The 15,739-nt window shown below is 57.6% G+C and overlaps 1 protein-coding gene across 2 annotated transcripts; it reads left to right on the forward strand.

The window, feature by feature from the left end:
* Positions 1 to 6,437: 6,437 nt before the first annotated feature.
* On the forward strand, positions 6,438 to 14,713 carry MS4A15 (membrane spanning 4-domains A15). Of its 2 annotated transcripts, XM_042905272.1 has the most exons (6): positions 6,438 to 6,668; positions 9,195 to 9,317; positions 10,330 to 10,386; positions 12,288 to 12,380; positions 12,734 to 12,847; positions 13,758 to 14,713. In XM_042905272.1, the coding sequence occupies exons 1-6, from the start codon at positions 6,438 to 6,440 to the stop codon at positions 13,872 to 13,874; spliced, it is 735 nt and encodes a 244-aa protein (XP_042761206.1). In that variant the 3' UTR covers positions 13,875 to 14,713. The 2 variants fall into 2 exon arrangements, with proteins under 2 accessions (XP_042761206.1, XP_042761207.1); XM_042905273.1 differs by lacking the exon at positions 9,195 to 9,317.
* Positions 14,714 to 15,739: the final 1,026 nt, after the last annotated feature.

The following is a 15,739-nucleotide window of genomic DNA, read 5'->3' on the forward strand; positions in this document are numbered from 1 at the left end:
CCTCTGGTTGCAGCCAAAGGCAGTGAGGTCCATGAGTTAGTGCGGTCGAAGACCAAGGACATTGGATCAATGCAGGGAAGCTGGTGCAGTCAGTGCCCTGGGGCTCGCTGAGGCCATCTGGGGCAACCCCTTGCCCCAACGGTATGACCCCTAGATCGAGGTGGGGGCTGCAGGGAGTTGGGGAAGAGCAGAGGGTAGAGTCAGAGGGCCTAGGTCTGTGCCCCCACTCGGTTCCCCTTCCAGACCAGATGACCCCGGGCAAGCCACCTGCTCATCTTCAAAGAGACAGGTAATGAGCCCCGCCTCCTGGGTGGAATGTGCTGGGCCGCTGGGCCCCTGCCTGTCCCGGAGGGTCCTGGAGAACAGTCCCCAGCCAGGGCACCGTTCACCTCACCCCAAGCTCCAGAGCCACAGAATCCGAGTGCTGGCAGGGGATTTAGGGACCCACCATCCCCTGGCCCCATTTTACAGATGGGGAAGCTGAGACTCATGAAGAAAAAGTGACTTGCCCCCGATCAGACACCTCACTTGATGCCTCTGAGCTCAGTTTCCTTACCAGCAAGATGGGAAGGAGGATAGTATCTAACTCAATGGGTCGTTAACAGCAGGAGAAGCTGGACCGGCCCTGTGCTGGGCGCCAGGTGGGGCACCCTGTCTTATAAAAACAGTGACTGTGTCGGGCGGAATCAGGGCAGCCCCGTGGCTTTTCTGGATGCTCTCAGAAGAGACGATCAGCCCCAATTTGCCCACCTGGGGGCGCCGGTCTTGTGTCACGTCATGGCTAGATTTAGGGCGCGTGGTCCTCAGCCCGGCACACCGCATGTAACAAGGGGACTTGGTGCATCTTGCTTTTCCACCGGCTTCCCCTCCTTCCCCCTCCCCCCAGCTGGGGGACGGCAGGGTCTGGGTAATGGGAAGGAGAGATGGGGGCAGGGAGACGGGTACCTGACCGCTGCTCTAGTCAGCTGGCTTCACCCTCCCTGAGACCGATTCTCTGCAGAGGGGTCTTATGGGATCTACGGAGACACCCCCGTCTCCTGGGAACACCCCCCCCCCAGCTCCTCCCTCCGGTTCAAATTGCAAGGGATGCCTATCAGTTTCTCCAAGCCTTCCTAAAGCCGACAGTCATTCTTGTCTCCAGGTGAACACACAGTGCCCAGATCACTCTAAATGTTCCCTCCCAAATCCTCTCCCAGTCTGCACTCCCCACCCTGCAGATGCAGGTATGACATCATCTAGCAGGTCCTCGGCCCCCTGCTTTTCAAGTCCCCCACCCCGGGCCATCCGTGGCATAGCTCGCCCCTAGCATGGTCCCAGCGGAGACCTCTGTTTTAACGTCCCTGACAAATATGCCCAAGGGCGAGGTCCACAGCCTGTCCCTCTCGACCACACCGCTATTTCTGACCCTCCGTGTACCGGTCTGCAAAATGGGCTGAGTAACAATTACCTCGCAGGGCTATTGTAAAGGTCCACGGCTCCCATACAGATGACAGCTCTTTACAAACTGTAAAGGACAGTGCCTACGAGGGGCCAGCACTACCCCTGCTCATTCAGCCACTCGTAACTTGCCTATTGGTGATGTCTAGGTGTCTTCTGCGTCTGTCACAGGCAGTCATGTCCCCTGGTGGGCACCCTGTAAACTCCTGGAGGCAGGGGACCATGACTCTCCCTCTTTTCCACCTGCCTGACCTTGGCACACATGCACAGTGTTTAGGCGAGCTGGCTGATCGGTTGGCAAAGAAAGAAGAATTCTCTTTCTGGGTGTCACAGAGCTGGCAGCATGGCCCAGGTGCAGCAGAGGGGTGGCCCCCAGCCTGAGGGTGCCGAGGTGCTGGTCGAGGCTGCAAGGGTAGGTAGAGAGGAGAGATTGCAAGTCTCAGGAGCTATGTGACACATCCTGAGGGTGCCGAGGTGCTGGCCAAGGCTGCAGGGGTGGGTAGAGAGGGGAGATTGCAAGTCTCGGGAGCTATGTGATGTGTCCGTGCTCAGGCAGCCCCACCCCGCCCGCCTTAGCACCCGAGACCCTATTTCTGTAGGTGTTTTCTCTTCTCCGGAGGAGGGCGAGGTCTCACCTCCCACCCCGGGGACGTGTTGTTAATTCCGACTCGCTCCCTTCCGGGGGCTGCTCAGCACCCAGGAGGAGCCCCAGGGAAGGCTCCTACATGAGCCACAACCTGCCCTGGGTGTCCGGACGGGTGTTCACCGTCCCCGTCCCCCGTGAAGCGACAGTTCCACAGACAAAGCGGTGAGGTTTGTTCCATTGAAACCTTGTGTCCTTCTACCCTAAGATCCTGTCCTTCTCGGCTCTCGGGTGTTCCGATCCTTTCTAGATGCTGGCGAGAACACGGGTGGTTTCCAGTGAACTGCCTTGGGGAGGCAGAAGGTTGGAGGCTCGCTCGCTCGGTTGTTTTGCACGCGCTTGCTGCTCTGCAGACTCTAAGCATTTTAGAAGCGTCACTCCAGGGAGTGGGGCTCCAGCGCTGGCCCCCTCCCTCTGACAAAGGCAGGGGCCAAACCCAGGAGTGAGCGAGTTCCTCAAAGTCAGAGCTCCTCCTCCAGGGAGGCAGGAGTCCAGGGCCCAGACCAGTTCTTCCACTGAGGTGCTGTGTGACCTTGGGAGACACCCTCACCCTCTCTGAACCTCCGTTTCCTCATCTCTAAAACAGCTAACAGCCCAGGACTGTCTCTCCCTTAGAGGAAGAAGAGGGCTCACTGTTCCTTGTTCACACACCACACGGCAAGGACCTGTGGGGCCGGCGGTCCCCCTCGCCCCAGACTCCCATCCTTCCGGGGCCAGATCCCTTCGACCTCCCTCCACCAACCTCTCCCGGCACTGGCCCTGCTCCCCACTGCGAGGTGCTGTGAGGGCAGGACGTCAGTCTTGACTCACCTCTGTATTCTCAGCCCCTATATTTGGTGCCCATGATAAATGCTCATTAGCCATCTGTGGGACTGAATGGCAAACTTCTCTTGCTTCTCCTCTTAGACGCTAGGCTCCTTGGAGGACGTGGGCTCTGCGTCTGACCCCCAGTTACATTCATTTCTCGAGAGTATAACAGTCAGGAGAAGCTAGGTGATGCTGCTGTAACAAACAGCTCCATAAAGGTTTATCTCTGCCTCGTGTTCCTGTCCCCTGGGAGCTCTTCTCTCCGTCGTCCTCACTCAGGGACCCAGGCAGACAGAGAGCAGCCTCTGTCTGGGATATTGTTAGTCACTGTGACAAAGAGAAAAAGAGCCCTGTGGTGTCTTTCCCTAATACCTAAATGCCTCCACCCAGAAGCTGTGTGTGTGTGAATGTCCTTCCAACCACATTTATTTAGCAAAAACAAGTCATGTGGCCACACCAAATATATGGTGCCCAGACCGGAAAAGCTAGAACAACGAGCAAACGGTAACCATGGCTGCCACTGGGGCAGCAACAGGGGGACACGGGCAGGCTTTGGAGATGGGCTAACTTGGACTTGAATGCTGGCTTTGCCATTTAGCAACCTTGTCACCTGGGGCAATCCCTCTACTGCTCAGAGCCCCTGTTGTCTCATCTGTAGAATAAGCCTCCAACAATTATCAAAGCATCCTTCTGAGGATAAGAAATACCACTTATGAAGTGCCTAGAAAAGAGTAAGCCCTCAAAAAAAAAAATATCTAAGGGCACCTGAGTGGTTCAGTTGCTTAAGCATCCGACTTGTGATTTCTGCTCAGATTATGATCTCACAGTTCGTGAGATCGAGTCCCACACTGGGCTCTGTGCTGACAGCATGGAGCCTGCTTGGGATTCTCTCCCTCCCTCTCTCTCTGCCCCTCCCTGCTCATGCTCTCTCTCTCTCTCTCTCTCTCAAATAAACATAAAAAAAACTTTATTAAAAAATATATCTATTATAAGCTCTTGTTAACCTTGTAGCCAGCAGCGTGAAGCAGGATAGAGCTCCATCACTGTGAATTGGTTTAGAAAGTTCCAGAGACATTCACGATGAGATGGGATCGTACCAACATTGCTTTGAAACGGGAACCCGGAAGGGGCGCCTGACATCCCCACAGCACTTTGCCAATTTCCAAGACTCTCTTATCCATCCGTGTTCATATTTCAGTCTCACCATGAAACTCTGAGGCAGGTGCACACCCATCATTATGCCTGTTTCGTAGGCTCGTAGACTGGCTCAGAGCAGTTCAACATCTTGCCCCGACGCACAGCAAATGATCAATATCAACAATAGTTGAAGCAGTAGCCAAAATTTACTGAGCATTTCTTATGCCCGGCACCATGCCAGGCAGTGTTCTGAGAAAGGGTTGGCAACCTGGAGCCCACAGACGAGATCCGGCCCCGTTTGTCTTGGTAAATGCAGTCCGGGCATGTGTGGCCTGTGTCCGCTTGAAGCTACTGTGGAAGCCTCGAGATTGCAACAGAGGCCCTGGGGCCCCACGGAGCCCAAGATATTTACGGTCTGACTCCTTACAGACATTTGCCAGCCCCGTTCTAAGCAGTTTTCGTATCTAGTGATGATCATTTCAGTGTGAGTTTCTAGGAACGAGAGCCCCAGGAGAGTGGGCGCTTTATGGGGAAGTCACAGCATAACCGGTGTGCAGCTCGGTCCTTGCCACCGCACATTGTCACTCCTCCCAGGGTGCGGGGAGCCAAGTTCGGAAGCCCTTTCGAAATGACAGATGACTTCCGTCACCCCTAAACACCGGCAGACGTTTGCCCTGTGTTCCCGCATCTGAGTCCTTGGCGGGGTGCCTCCAGCCGTGGAAAACTTTGCGTAACAGCCTGTGGGTGCTCGTCACTCCGTTTTCTGTGCAGCAGGCCCTACGCCGTCCACCGATGTAGGTCGGACGCATCGCAAATAAGTGGCTCAGAGGCTCCCCAGGAGACACACACGTGTTTTGAGCACGGTCACCCCAGGACAGGGAGGCTTGAGCCCTCGTCAGCTGAGCCTTTGCAGAACCACAGAGAATTTGCTGCTTGGTCTGTGTGCTGGCTCTCCCCCAGAGAAATAGGTGTGACAGCACTCAGAGCACAGGAAAATAAGGCATTACAAGTAACTTTTCAGGGCGTCTGGGTGGCTCAGTCAATTAAGCATCCAACTCTTGATATCGGCTCAGGTCATGATCTCACGCTTCGTGGGATCGAGCCCCGCATCGGGCTCTATGCTGACAGCATGCATCCTGCTTGGGATTCTCTCTCTCTCCCTCTCTCTCTGCCCCTCCCCTACTCGCTCTCTCTCTCTCTCTCTCTCTCAAAAATAAATGAATAAACATTTTTAAAACATTTTTTAAGAGGTAAAAAAAATTAACTGCTCATCGTGACCTGTTTACATCTATTTTTTTAAATGTTTTTTTTTTTGAGGGGTTGGAGGGGCAAGAAACAGAGAGAGAGGGAGACAGAGGATCCCAAGCAGGCTCTGAGCTGTCAACACAGAGCCTGACATGGGGCTCGAACCCCTGAACTGTGAGATCATGACCTGACCCAAGGTCAGATGCTTAACTAATGAAGCCACCCAGATGCCCCCATACATAATATTAAAAAAACAATATTTTATGCAAACAGCATTATAACACATCAGTCTAAAAGACGGCTTTAATCAAGTTGGTGTGCATTATCTCATCTAATTCATGCCAAATCCTATGAGATTGGTCATAGTGGTATTATCCCCACTTTATAGATAAGGAAACGAGGCAAGGGGAGGTGGCCGTCTTGTCCCAGTTCTCAAGTAACAAGAGCAGCCAGGATTCAAACGCTGACTTCTGTCTCCTCAGCCTGCACTGAACCAACTGATCCAATGAGAAGGCTGACTTTTTAATGTCACTGTGTGATCTGGCAGATTCGCTGGTCGCTCTTCTGTGCCCGAGTAAGATCACCTTCTGACAGCTGGGTGCTTCTCCCCAAAGCGTTCACTCGGGTCAACCACACACAGCGCTTCCATAAGGCATGCATTTCTCAGCTACATAAATAGCAGTTGTTTGGGTGGCCAGAGAGAAAGCGTCCATGGCCAGAAATGACCCAGGGGCATTATTTACACAAGCTCATGAGCCGAGCTGAGGGATGGGAAATGGCAGGTGGGTAGATCAGCTCTGCCTCATACTAGCTGTGTGTCCTTGGGCAAGTCACTTGCCCTCTCTGGAGAAGAGAGGCGGTTTAAGTACACGGTCCTCCTAAAGGTCCTTTCCCTGTAACACAGCACAGAGACTGAGAGCGGGGCCTCTGGGGTCAGAGACGGGAATTCAAGTCGTGGCCCTGCCTCTCCTAGAGGCCTTGATCTAGGACATCCCTTCACTTCTTGGGGGGCGAAGCTTCGCCAAGGACAGTCGGTGACTCGGGTGCCATCGTCAGGGACCGCGGTGAGCAGGCACGTTGTTTACACACGAAAAGGCTCTCCGCAAACGTGTAACCAGCAGCACCGTCATTCTCTCCCGAGCCCTCGTCGCCCAGGCCGTCCAGCACCATGTCCGCAGCTTCCGCCAGCAACGGCGTGTTCGTCGTCATCCCGCCCAGCGACGCCGGCGGCCTCCGCCCGCCTCCAGCCATCCTGCCCACCCCCTTGTGCCAGCCTCCCGGGGTGATGCAGTTTGAGGAGCCGCCGCTGGGGGCACAGACCCCAAGGGCCACCCAGCCGCCCGACCTGCGGCCCACGGAGACGGAGACGTTCCTGACGGGAGAGCCCAAAGCTTTAGGGGTAAGGAGACACCCCCCGCCCCCCACCCCCCTCCCAGGCCACCTGAGGCCTGTGCGCACAGGTGCCGGGAGGGAGCGTCCCAGCACCGGAGCACTCACGGACACCTCGGAAAGGGGCAGGCGGTCCATCTATACTTAGTGAGGACTTGAAGATTCCCCTGTGCACCAGACAGACAGACCCATCCCCCCTGGAGCTCACAGAGACCACACCAGCCAAGAAATGGCGAACATGACTCCAAATAGGGTACTTCAGTAAAAAATGACGGATGTGGGAGGGACGACGCTAGTGATGGGGGACAGCCAGGTCTCCGTGGGGAGATGGCAGGGAGGCTACAACCTGGATGCCGAAGCCACGGGAACACGGGGAGCAAGGGGAAGGGCTCATCAGGTGGAGGGGGCAGCAGGTGCAAAGGCCCTGAGGTGGGAACGCGTGCGGCTCGTTCAAGATGAAATAGAAGGTTAACATGCTGGAATGAGAAGGGGGAGAGGAAGAAGGGAGAGGAGATGGAAGCTGGAGAGGTGGGCAGGGGACAGCTCCTGCGGGTCCATGAGAGATGTCCCATGAGGTCTTTGCCAATCTCAGATGGCCTTGAGTTGTTGGTCTCCGGGCGGGAAGAAAATATCAAATAGGTAGATAGACGGACAGGCAGAGAGGCAGACATATTCATCCTCATACATACATATATAGTGTCTTCAGTTTGTCCCTTGGCCTCAGTTTCCCCAAATGGAAGATGTAAACATAGCTGAGGCAATGGCTGTGGTGATGACGGCGGTGGTGACAGCTGTCATCTCCCGGGCACGCACTGAGCATGGAATTTGCAGGCCCTGGCTCCTTAGATTCCCATCACCACCTTGTGAGACGGTGACCATGGCTCCCGTCGGACAGATTAGGAAACAGAGGCTTATCAAGGCTAAGTCACTGGCCCGAGGCCACCCAGCTGCTAAGTGGCATCCTGTACCCCAGGATGGCCTGACCGTACAGTTCTGTTTTCAACCCCACCGCTCTGTAGCACGCAGGAGCTCTGGCTTGAACAAGCTGGAATTCGAGATTCTACGCTAAAGGCTGCACCACGTCCACTGGTGTGCAAAGGGACCAGACACCGTGCACGGAGACGGGGTCATCAGCCCCTGGAATCCCGAAGCCTCAGAGAGACCTGGGAACCCATGACCTCCAAAGGAATCCAACAAGACAAATCCACATTGCCGGAGAACCCAGAGAGTGGAAACTACGCATGGGTGTTTGGGAGTGTCACCAGTAGACGAACACCAGCTTTCGAGGTGGCTGGCCAGCCACTTCAGCGCTGGGAGACCCCAGGCAAGTCGCTGGACATCTCTGAGCCTCAGTGTCCTCATCTCCAAATTAGGATAATAACACCGACCTCACCGTGTTGGGATTCGAGGAGGCCACGTCTATAAAACACGCAGCACGTTGCTTAGTGAGGACGGGCTCGGGGCCGGAGGTAGCTGGTGTTCCGTGAGCAGTAATGGCAAGGGTGGGAGTGTCCAGGAGCAGGAGAAGAGCCCACAGAGGACAGCCGGGCTGGCGGCGGGGACCCCGTGCCACATAAGGAAACTTCAAAGACGAAAGATGTGCAGCTGAAGAGAGAACAGGAGAGAATATCCAAGGGGGGGGGGGGTGCCTATAAATATCCAAATCCTTGGCACGCGGAAAGACATGCCTATTCCACGTGATCCCAAGAAAACGTTCCCCAGTCATCTGCTCCCAGTCAGAACTGCCCGTAAACGGACCACAGTGGTTTGCGTGGTGGTGGGCACCTCCCCACTGAGGGCTGGGGGGTGCTATTAAGAAGCCAGGAGCTGGAAAGGGCTCCTGAGTTAGGCAGAGGTTGAATGGGGGGGGGGGTGGCCTTCAACGTCCCTGCTCCGTTCTAGAACTCAATCGTTACCGAAAACGTATGGGGAAAAAAAAAAAATGTGGCAGAACTTACCAGAAGCCCACATGTCCCCTTCCTTGGGAAAACCGTCCTACTTCTGGGAATGGATCAGCTTCGAAAAACCCAAATCCGAGTCCAGATGTCAGCTCCCCGCACACAGCTGGAATGGATCGGTGACAGGCACTGAAATGAGAGAGATGCTCAAGGAGATATTCTCTGCAGGCTGCAGGGTGACGAGGAGGGAAAGGGTGAGGCATCCGGTGCAGGGAATGTTGTGCCATTGAAACGAGAGCTCAGAAAACCGGGTAGCAACCCAGCGGTTGCTGGGCAATCCGGTTGCTGTCCGGATGCCGGACATCCACGGGTCAGAGCACAAAGCAGATGCAGATCCGTAGAAACGCGGCAACAGGCGGGGGGGGGGGGGGGGGGGGCCCTCAGATGTGGGAGCTGGCTTTCCTCCTTAAGACAGTCCTTGATGGTTGCTATAAGGATGTCTCCTCAAAAGAGCAGAATCGGAGTTTAGTTCCAAGCATCACGGTGGGGGGGGGGGGGGGGGGGGAGCGCAGGTTCTCCCCGCGGCCGGCAGGGGGCGGTGTGGAGCCCGCCCGGCTGAGCCGCGCCTGCTCCCGCAGACCGTCCAGATCCTCATCGGCCTCATCCACCTGGGCTTCGGCAGCGTGCTGCTCATGGTCCGCCGCGGCCACGTGGGGATGCTCTTCATCGAAGGCGGCGTCCCCTTCTGGGGAGGAGCCTGCGTGAGTGCCGGGGGGCCATCTGGGGCTCGCCTTTCACCTCCGCAGCCGCCCCCTCCCACATTCCCTGGGGCACAGCCGCCCCGGGAGGAAGGGGCCTGAATCTAAATCCAGCTCCTAACTGCAAACCCTACTCCAGGCGCCGCTCCTGCCTAGGAAAAGCTCCCAGCCAAGAGCCAAGAGGATGGGACGCAGGGCTAAAGGGCACTAACCACCTGGGTATTACCTGAATGCCAAGCCTCACCCCCAGAAACCCTTCTACTCCCCCTCATGGGTCCCAGCCCTGCAAGAGCTCCGTCCCCTGGGAGTCTGACCAGCTCTGAACCCCCCCCACCCCGCCCCGCCCACCCCAGCCCATTCCTGTGCTCACAGCCGGCCAGGCCCGCCTGGCCGTCCACTCCTGCAGCAGAATCGGGGAGCACGTGGCCAGTGGGCAATCTCGAACGTCAAGAGAGCACTTCAGGGTTTACATAGCCCCATCTGAGACGGGAGTCTCCCAGCTGCCCCGGGGAGGAGGGGGGGGGGGCGTACAGACTTGGGAGTGAGGCCAGTGGGGTCTGAATCCTAGCACCACTGTGGGTCACCATGGAGTCAGTCACTCAGTCTCCAGGCCTGGCGTCCTCGTCTCAAAAGCATAGTCCTGGCCCTGCCTGTCCTCTAGTTTGAGGAAATCCAAAACTAACGCGAGTAGGAGCTAATTACCAGCAAATGGTGACCATCACTTTGCAACAATTCCCCCTTTAGAGAGAGCCAGATTTGCATGAGATGTGAATGATGTCCCTCGAAAACATTCACCTTGCCAGCTACCGCCCTATTTCCCGGGACAGGCCCCTAGTAACCAGGGGACACCCTTACAGAGAGATCCCAAGGTTGTTGGCCGGGAGGCAGGGAAGGTGACAGCCAAGGGGCCGCTGCCCTCGCCCTGGTGCCCACGGCCTTGACAGAGCCCAGGCATGGTGTGACCTGCCCCGTGTCCCGGCCGAAGCCTCACCGGGGTCCCCTCGTCTCCACACAGTTCGTCATCTCAGGGTCCCTCTCCGTGGCAGCCGAGAAGAACCACACCAGCTGCCTCGTAAGTCTGAATGGGGGACCCGGGGCCACGGCTGAGGCCTCTCCACTCTGCCCCTCCCGTCCATTCACTCACTCAACAAACATTCCCTGGGGGCCTGCTGAGTGCCCAGTGCCCGAGGACAGCCAGACAGCACAGACACAGGACAGGAGGAACCAAGCAAGATACACTTTCGACATACAATACAGGGCAGCAAGTGAGGGTCCACAGACGGAGTGCTCATGGCCCTTCAGAGAAAAGGTCTCTTGGAAGAGGAGGAGGCTAAGCGAGGCCTTGGTGGGCTAGGAGGACTTAGAAATCCGGCGGCGGGAAAAGCATGAGAAGACAAGGAGAAGGCCTGGGCAGGGTTGCTATGGAAACCATGTGTGGCTCCACGAGACCGGGGCAGAGGTCTGGGGAGACACGTGGAAAGAAATCAGACAGAGAGACGCGCTTGGTCGTCATGGGTAGTGGCTGGGACCCCTCTGCGGGCAATGGGAGGCGATGTGGGCTTTGCAGGGGAGCGCATCCAGCCAGCAGGCTCCAGGCTCAGCACAGCAGGGAAGGCCAAGGCCCTGCCCTCCTGGGACTTACACTCCAGTGTCTGGTAACAGTTACAGACAGTCTGGTAACAGTTACAGATCTGTAAGTAGTTACAGATCGTGAAAAGCGCCACAAAGAAGCGGGGCAGGGGGGGCGGGGGGAGAAGGGGGAGGAATAACGGGTGTCATTCCGCTCAGCCCGGACAGTCTAGGGTCCTGGGGCAGGTGCCACCGAGCTCGCTGTTCAGAGGGAGATAGCCACAGAAGAGCCCGGGGACCAGTATCCCATGGGGAAGAGGCTGGCCGTGGGGACAGAAGCCAGGGCAGATTATAAGAGATGAAGGAGGCAGAGAGGGAGGACACAACAGAGAGGGCGAGGGGAGGGAGACGAATCAGGGCCTAAAGGAGACTGTGGGATTTATTTTAAGGGCCTTTATTTAAGGGAGGCCACTGCGAGCAGAAGCAGGGACCCATTGTCCTATTTGGACTCTCGGGAGCCGTCCGGTGCTGGGCCAGGTGGAGAATAGGTCACAACCGGGCAGGACTGGACTCGGGGACCCTCAGGCTGTGAAGTCCAGGAGCTCAGGGACCTGACTTGTCTCCGCGCTCACAGCGCCTCTGACAGCATCTGGCTGCAACACATACTCAACAGCACTTGGTTGGATTAATTGACCAATTCGTTGATTTCCCGTGAGGCCACTCAGGGCCCCATGACCTCCTCGATGGCATAAAAAAAGCAAAGCAAAGCAAAAGAAGAGTCAGGGATCTTTGAACCTGAGTGGGTCTCACAGTTCCAATCCCCCGATGTAAGGCCAGGGCAATGCAGCCAGAAGGTTCCAGCTGCTGGGTCAAAAGAGCATCAGGTTTTGGCTGCCGAGGGAGGGTGAGCCCTGAGTGACCGTCTGGACCACCCAGACATCCCCTTGACCCGAAGCCCGGGGCCTCCCCGTGAGCGGTTGGCCTACCCCCACCTCAGCACCTGCCCCTAGACTCTCCCCTGCCCCCTGCGCCCTGGGGTCTGCAGTGTGGAATCTCATGGAAGCGACCCCATCACCCTCCCAGCTGGCCCTCGGTGTCCACAGCAGAGGAGGGCCTCCCTGACTCTTGCTCCTGGGGCAGCTGCGCCCGCAGGGCACAGGCCTGGGGGGCGGGCACCGCGCGGGTAGGCAGGGACCCTGCTGGAGACCCCGCCCACAGTGAAAGCGGCAGGGCGACCCTGAGGCTGTGGGAGGAGCACCGGAGAAGGGAGAGGGGTCAGAAACGCATGCGTCGCAGGGTGGCCACTGAGCCCTGGCCCAGGGAGGCGGGGGCGGGAGGGCTGTTGCCCCTTCCTCTGTCCTTTCTCCTCCTGGCCTCTTCCCTCTGCTCCTCTCCCTCCTGCAGGTGAGAAGCAGCCTGGGGACAAACATTCTCAGCGCCGTGGCGGCCTTTGCGGGGACAGCCATTCTGCTCATGGATTTCGGTGTCACTAACTGGGTGTGTTGTCAGACGCCCCCCCTCCCCCCCCCCGGAGTGGAGAGCATGGGAGAGCCACATCCAGGAGGTGGGGGGGAGGCGAGAGTGAGCCCTGGGCCTGGGCGGAGTTTGTCAGTCCCCACAGACCCCATGGGGGCATAGACCCCGTGACCCCATTCCCAGGCCTGGGGACACGGAGGGGCAGCCCCGCGGAGGGAAGGGGAGGGCACAGGACGCACGGCAGGAGGCCTGGCTCCAGCTCCAGCTCCAGCTCTGCCAGCCTGGCTGTGGGACCTCGGGCAAGTTACCGTCCCCCTGGGGCCCTTCCTCCCATAGAGCCCCGGGCTTGCCTTGACTGTGGGTGTGGTCCCCAGGATGTGGGCAGGGGCTATCTGGCCGTGCTTACCATCTTCACCATCCTGGAGTTCTTCATTGCGGTCATTGCCACCCACTTCGGGTGTCAAGCCACCCGCGCTCAAGCCAACACGGTGAGTACCCCACCCCCAGCCGCCCACCCCACCCGGGGCCTCTGAGGAGGGCTGCTGGCTGGGAAGGCTCTGCTTCCAGCCTCTTCCTTCTTCCTTCGGGAAAGCAATTGGGAGCGGCAACGAGTCCCTTTTCCTCCCCTCTGCGTCTCCCCGCCACCCCACTCTCGCACATCTGGGGACCCAGCGAAGTCTTTGGGCAGGATGGAGCTATTCTCCTCGCGACCGCAAGGGGGCGCCAGGACCAAGGGACCAGCGGCTCCGGGAGCCTGGTTGCAGAGCCCGGGGAGGTCCTGGAGGGCAGTACTGTGCACAGAGGCGTTCGCAGGCCGTGAGGCACAGACAGGGGCATCACAGAGGGCAGCGCGCTTCAGGGGGAAATTAGCTTAGCTTCCCCAAATCTGGAGGACAGTGAAGACAGGAAGGGGGGGGCGGGTAGGGCGTTGGTGGAGTAAAGGCAGCCTCAGGCGGGAAAGGCAGGCCGTAGGGTCGGGGGTGCTGCTTGGGAGGTGGCTTTGTGCAAACTGGGAGGTGAGGCCACTGAAAGGCTTTGCGCGGAGGAGTGCGCGCTCACAGGGAGGGAAACAAATCCGGAGGGTCGGCCTTGAACCTTGAACACCCAAGGGAGGGAACCGGGGCAGGGGCCGCCCAGGGAGAAAGAACGCCCGAACTTTAGCTCCTAGAGAAAGGCGACTCTTGTCTCTTTTGTTCACTGCTGCACTCCCAACGCCTCATCGGCCCCCGTAAGTATTTTTGAAATATTAGTGGAGCCGGTGAGTCAGCCTATTATTCCCTTACGGAATAATACTATTACTAGGGCGCTGTTCTCAGAATGACCACAAGGGGGCACTGCTGCATCACCGCCCGGAGGCACCAGAGCCCTCCAGGACCGTCGGGGGTTCTTTCTTTGCAGCCTGTGATTTTCCTGCCCAACGCCTTCAGCGCTGACTTCAACATCCCCAGCCCCGCAGCCTCTCCGCCCCCCGCCTACGACAATGTGGCATATGTGCCCAAGGAGTCATCCGAGTAGAGGTCACTCCGCCGGTTGGAGTCCAGCCTGTCCCCCGTGGGCCCAGCCTTTCCCCCACCCCCACCGCGTTAATCTGGGGGCAACCCATCCCCCCACCCCATCCTCACACATCGCGGCACCCAGGTGAAGTGTTCCCTGGGGACGTCTGTCCCACACATCTCCCTCAGTGGCTTCTTTCCTTAAAGAGCTAGTTGATGTCAAGGGTGAGTGTCCCTCACTCAGCTCCCTGGGCCCTGTCACCCTTCTGGAACTGTCCCCATGTGCTGCTCTGCATTTCTCTCGGTTTCCTCGGGGGAATCCCTGGCCTCACTGGCAGACAGGTTCAAGGCTGCCCTCGGGTCTTGGGAAGACCGTTAAGCTCAGGAACCCAGAATCCTCCAGAAAAGAGTCCAAGTGCTGAGGCCACACAGCTGGCCGTGGCCTGACCTCAGGCCTCCAGGCCCCAGGACCAGCTCTCTGCTTTGCAATCATGGCAATGTCATGAGCCTCAGTTTTCCCACCTGGAAACTAACGCATTAACTACATGGCATTCAAGGCCCTTCCCAGGGCTCCCCGAGGTCCTGGTCTAAGTCAGGCGATGTCCCCCCACGCCCCCTGGAGAAGCTCATTTTCCTTATGTATTAAATGGAGTCAGGTTTGGGGAGGGTGCAGGGGAGGGCTGAGGCCAGCCCACTGCACCCCAGTCAGCATCCACAGGTGCACAGCCATGGCAGCCCCTCCCCCGGGGACCAGAGCTTCCCCTGAAGGTCACTGTGAGCTGAGCTGGGGTCTGAGGCAAAGGACACACCCCTACCAGATGTCAGAGGTCCTGGTAGGTGGCTCGTCTCATCCATACCACAGAGGGAAATAAACAGTGTGGCTTACACTTTGAACTGGTCTCACTGCAATGACTTTTTCTTTTTAACCACAGGGGCTTCGAAGGCTTGTCCCATATTTATCAGAAGATCTGGGTCCCCTTGGCACAGAAAGGGGGCATCTGTGGGAGCTGGAGTCTGGGTGGTATGATCCCGGCGCTTGGTCTGGCCCCACCTGAGCCCAGACGAGCAGGCATCCATATCCCCATTCTACAACTGAGCTTGAAGAGATCGAATCAAGTGCCCAAGGCCACTGGGCTAGCGAGAGGCAATGCTGGGATTTGAACCTAGCTCCCGCTAACGTCGGAGTCTGTGTGTCACCACCCGGCTCTCCAGGTCCAAAACCAAGTGCTTTCCACCAACCCCTTCCCCTCCTGCCTCCTGCTTTTTCATCCCAAAGACGGGTTGGCTGCGTTTTTCGGCACCCACACTTCTTCATCTAACAAGCTCCTGCTCCTGCCTCAAGACCCTATTTGACTGTTGCCCCTTCCGTGAGGTCTTCCCAAAGGCAGGCAGTTGGCTGGTGCCGTTCAGCCCTTTCAGGAAGCCCTGGTCCCCAGGTCCTGCGAGTGCAGAGTTGGGGTGGGGTTACAACCAGCTCTGGCTTTCAGAATCCCTAGACCAGATCAGAGGACTCACAGCGGGGAGTTTTGTGCGGTTTAATTTTCCCAGTGTGAAAATTGCAGCGTGTCCCTTCTCTCCCAGCTTGAAAGCCACCCACCTCAAAAGCCTTCAACTACGGGCTTCCTTTCTCTCTTTTTGGTGGAGTCTGCTTCCTCCCTTCCCACTCGCTCTGCTGAAATTGTTCTCTCCAAGGCTGCTGCCATGCTTGGTGACCTCCTTGTCACCAAGATCAATGGGCTTTTAAAAAGCCTTGTTTTAATAACGACCGCTCCATCCATCCCTTAAAATTCACCTCCCCTGGACTCCTCTGGGCACTGCACGCTCTTCGGCAAGAGCTTCTTGAGCACCTGCTGTGTGTCCGGGCTCTGGGGACACCGGGAGTTGGCC

Source organism: Panthera leo, chromosome D1, assembly GCF_018350215.1.
Source record: "Panthera leo isolate Ple1 chromosome D1, P.leo_Ple1_pat1.1, whole genome shotgun sequence".
NCBI classification, from domain to species: domain Eukaryota; kingdom Metazoa; phylum Chordata; class Mammalia; order Carnivora; family Felidae; genus Panthera; species Panthera leo.

Excerpts from the sequence above, each read along its gene's own strand:
- MS4A15 (XM_042905272.1), top strand. The coding sequence starts at position 6,438 with ATGTCCGCAGCTTCCGCCAGCAACGGCGTGTTCGTCGTCATCCCGCCC. Across the intron at positions 12,381-12,733 it reads ATTTCGGTGTCACTAACTGG|GATGTGGGCAGGGGCTATCT; the intron begins GTGTGTTGTCAG and ends TGTGGTCCCCAG. Across the intron at positions 12,848-13,757 it reads CCCGCGCTCAAGCCAACACG|CCTGTGATTTTCCTGCCCAA; the intron begins GTGAGTACCCCA and ends CTTTCTTTGCAG.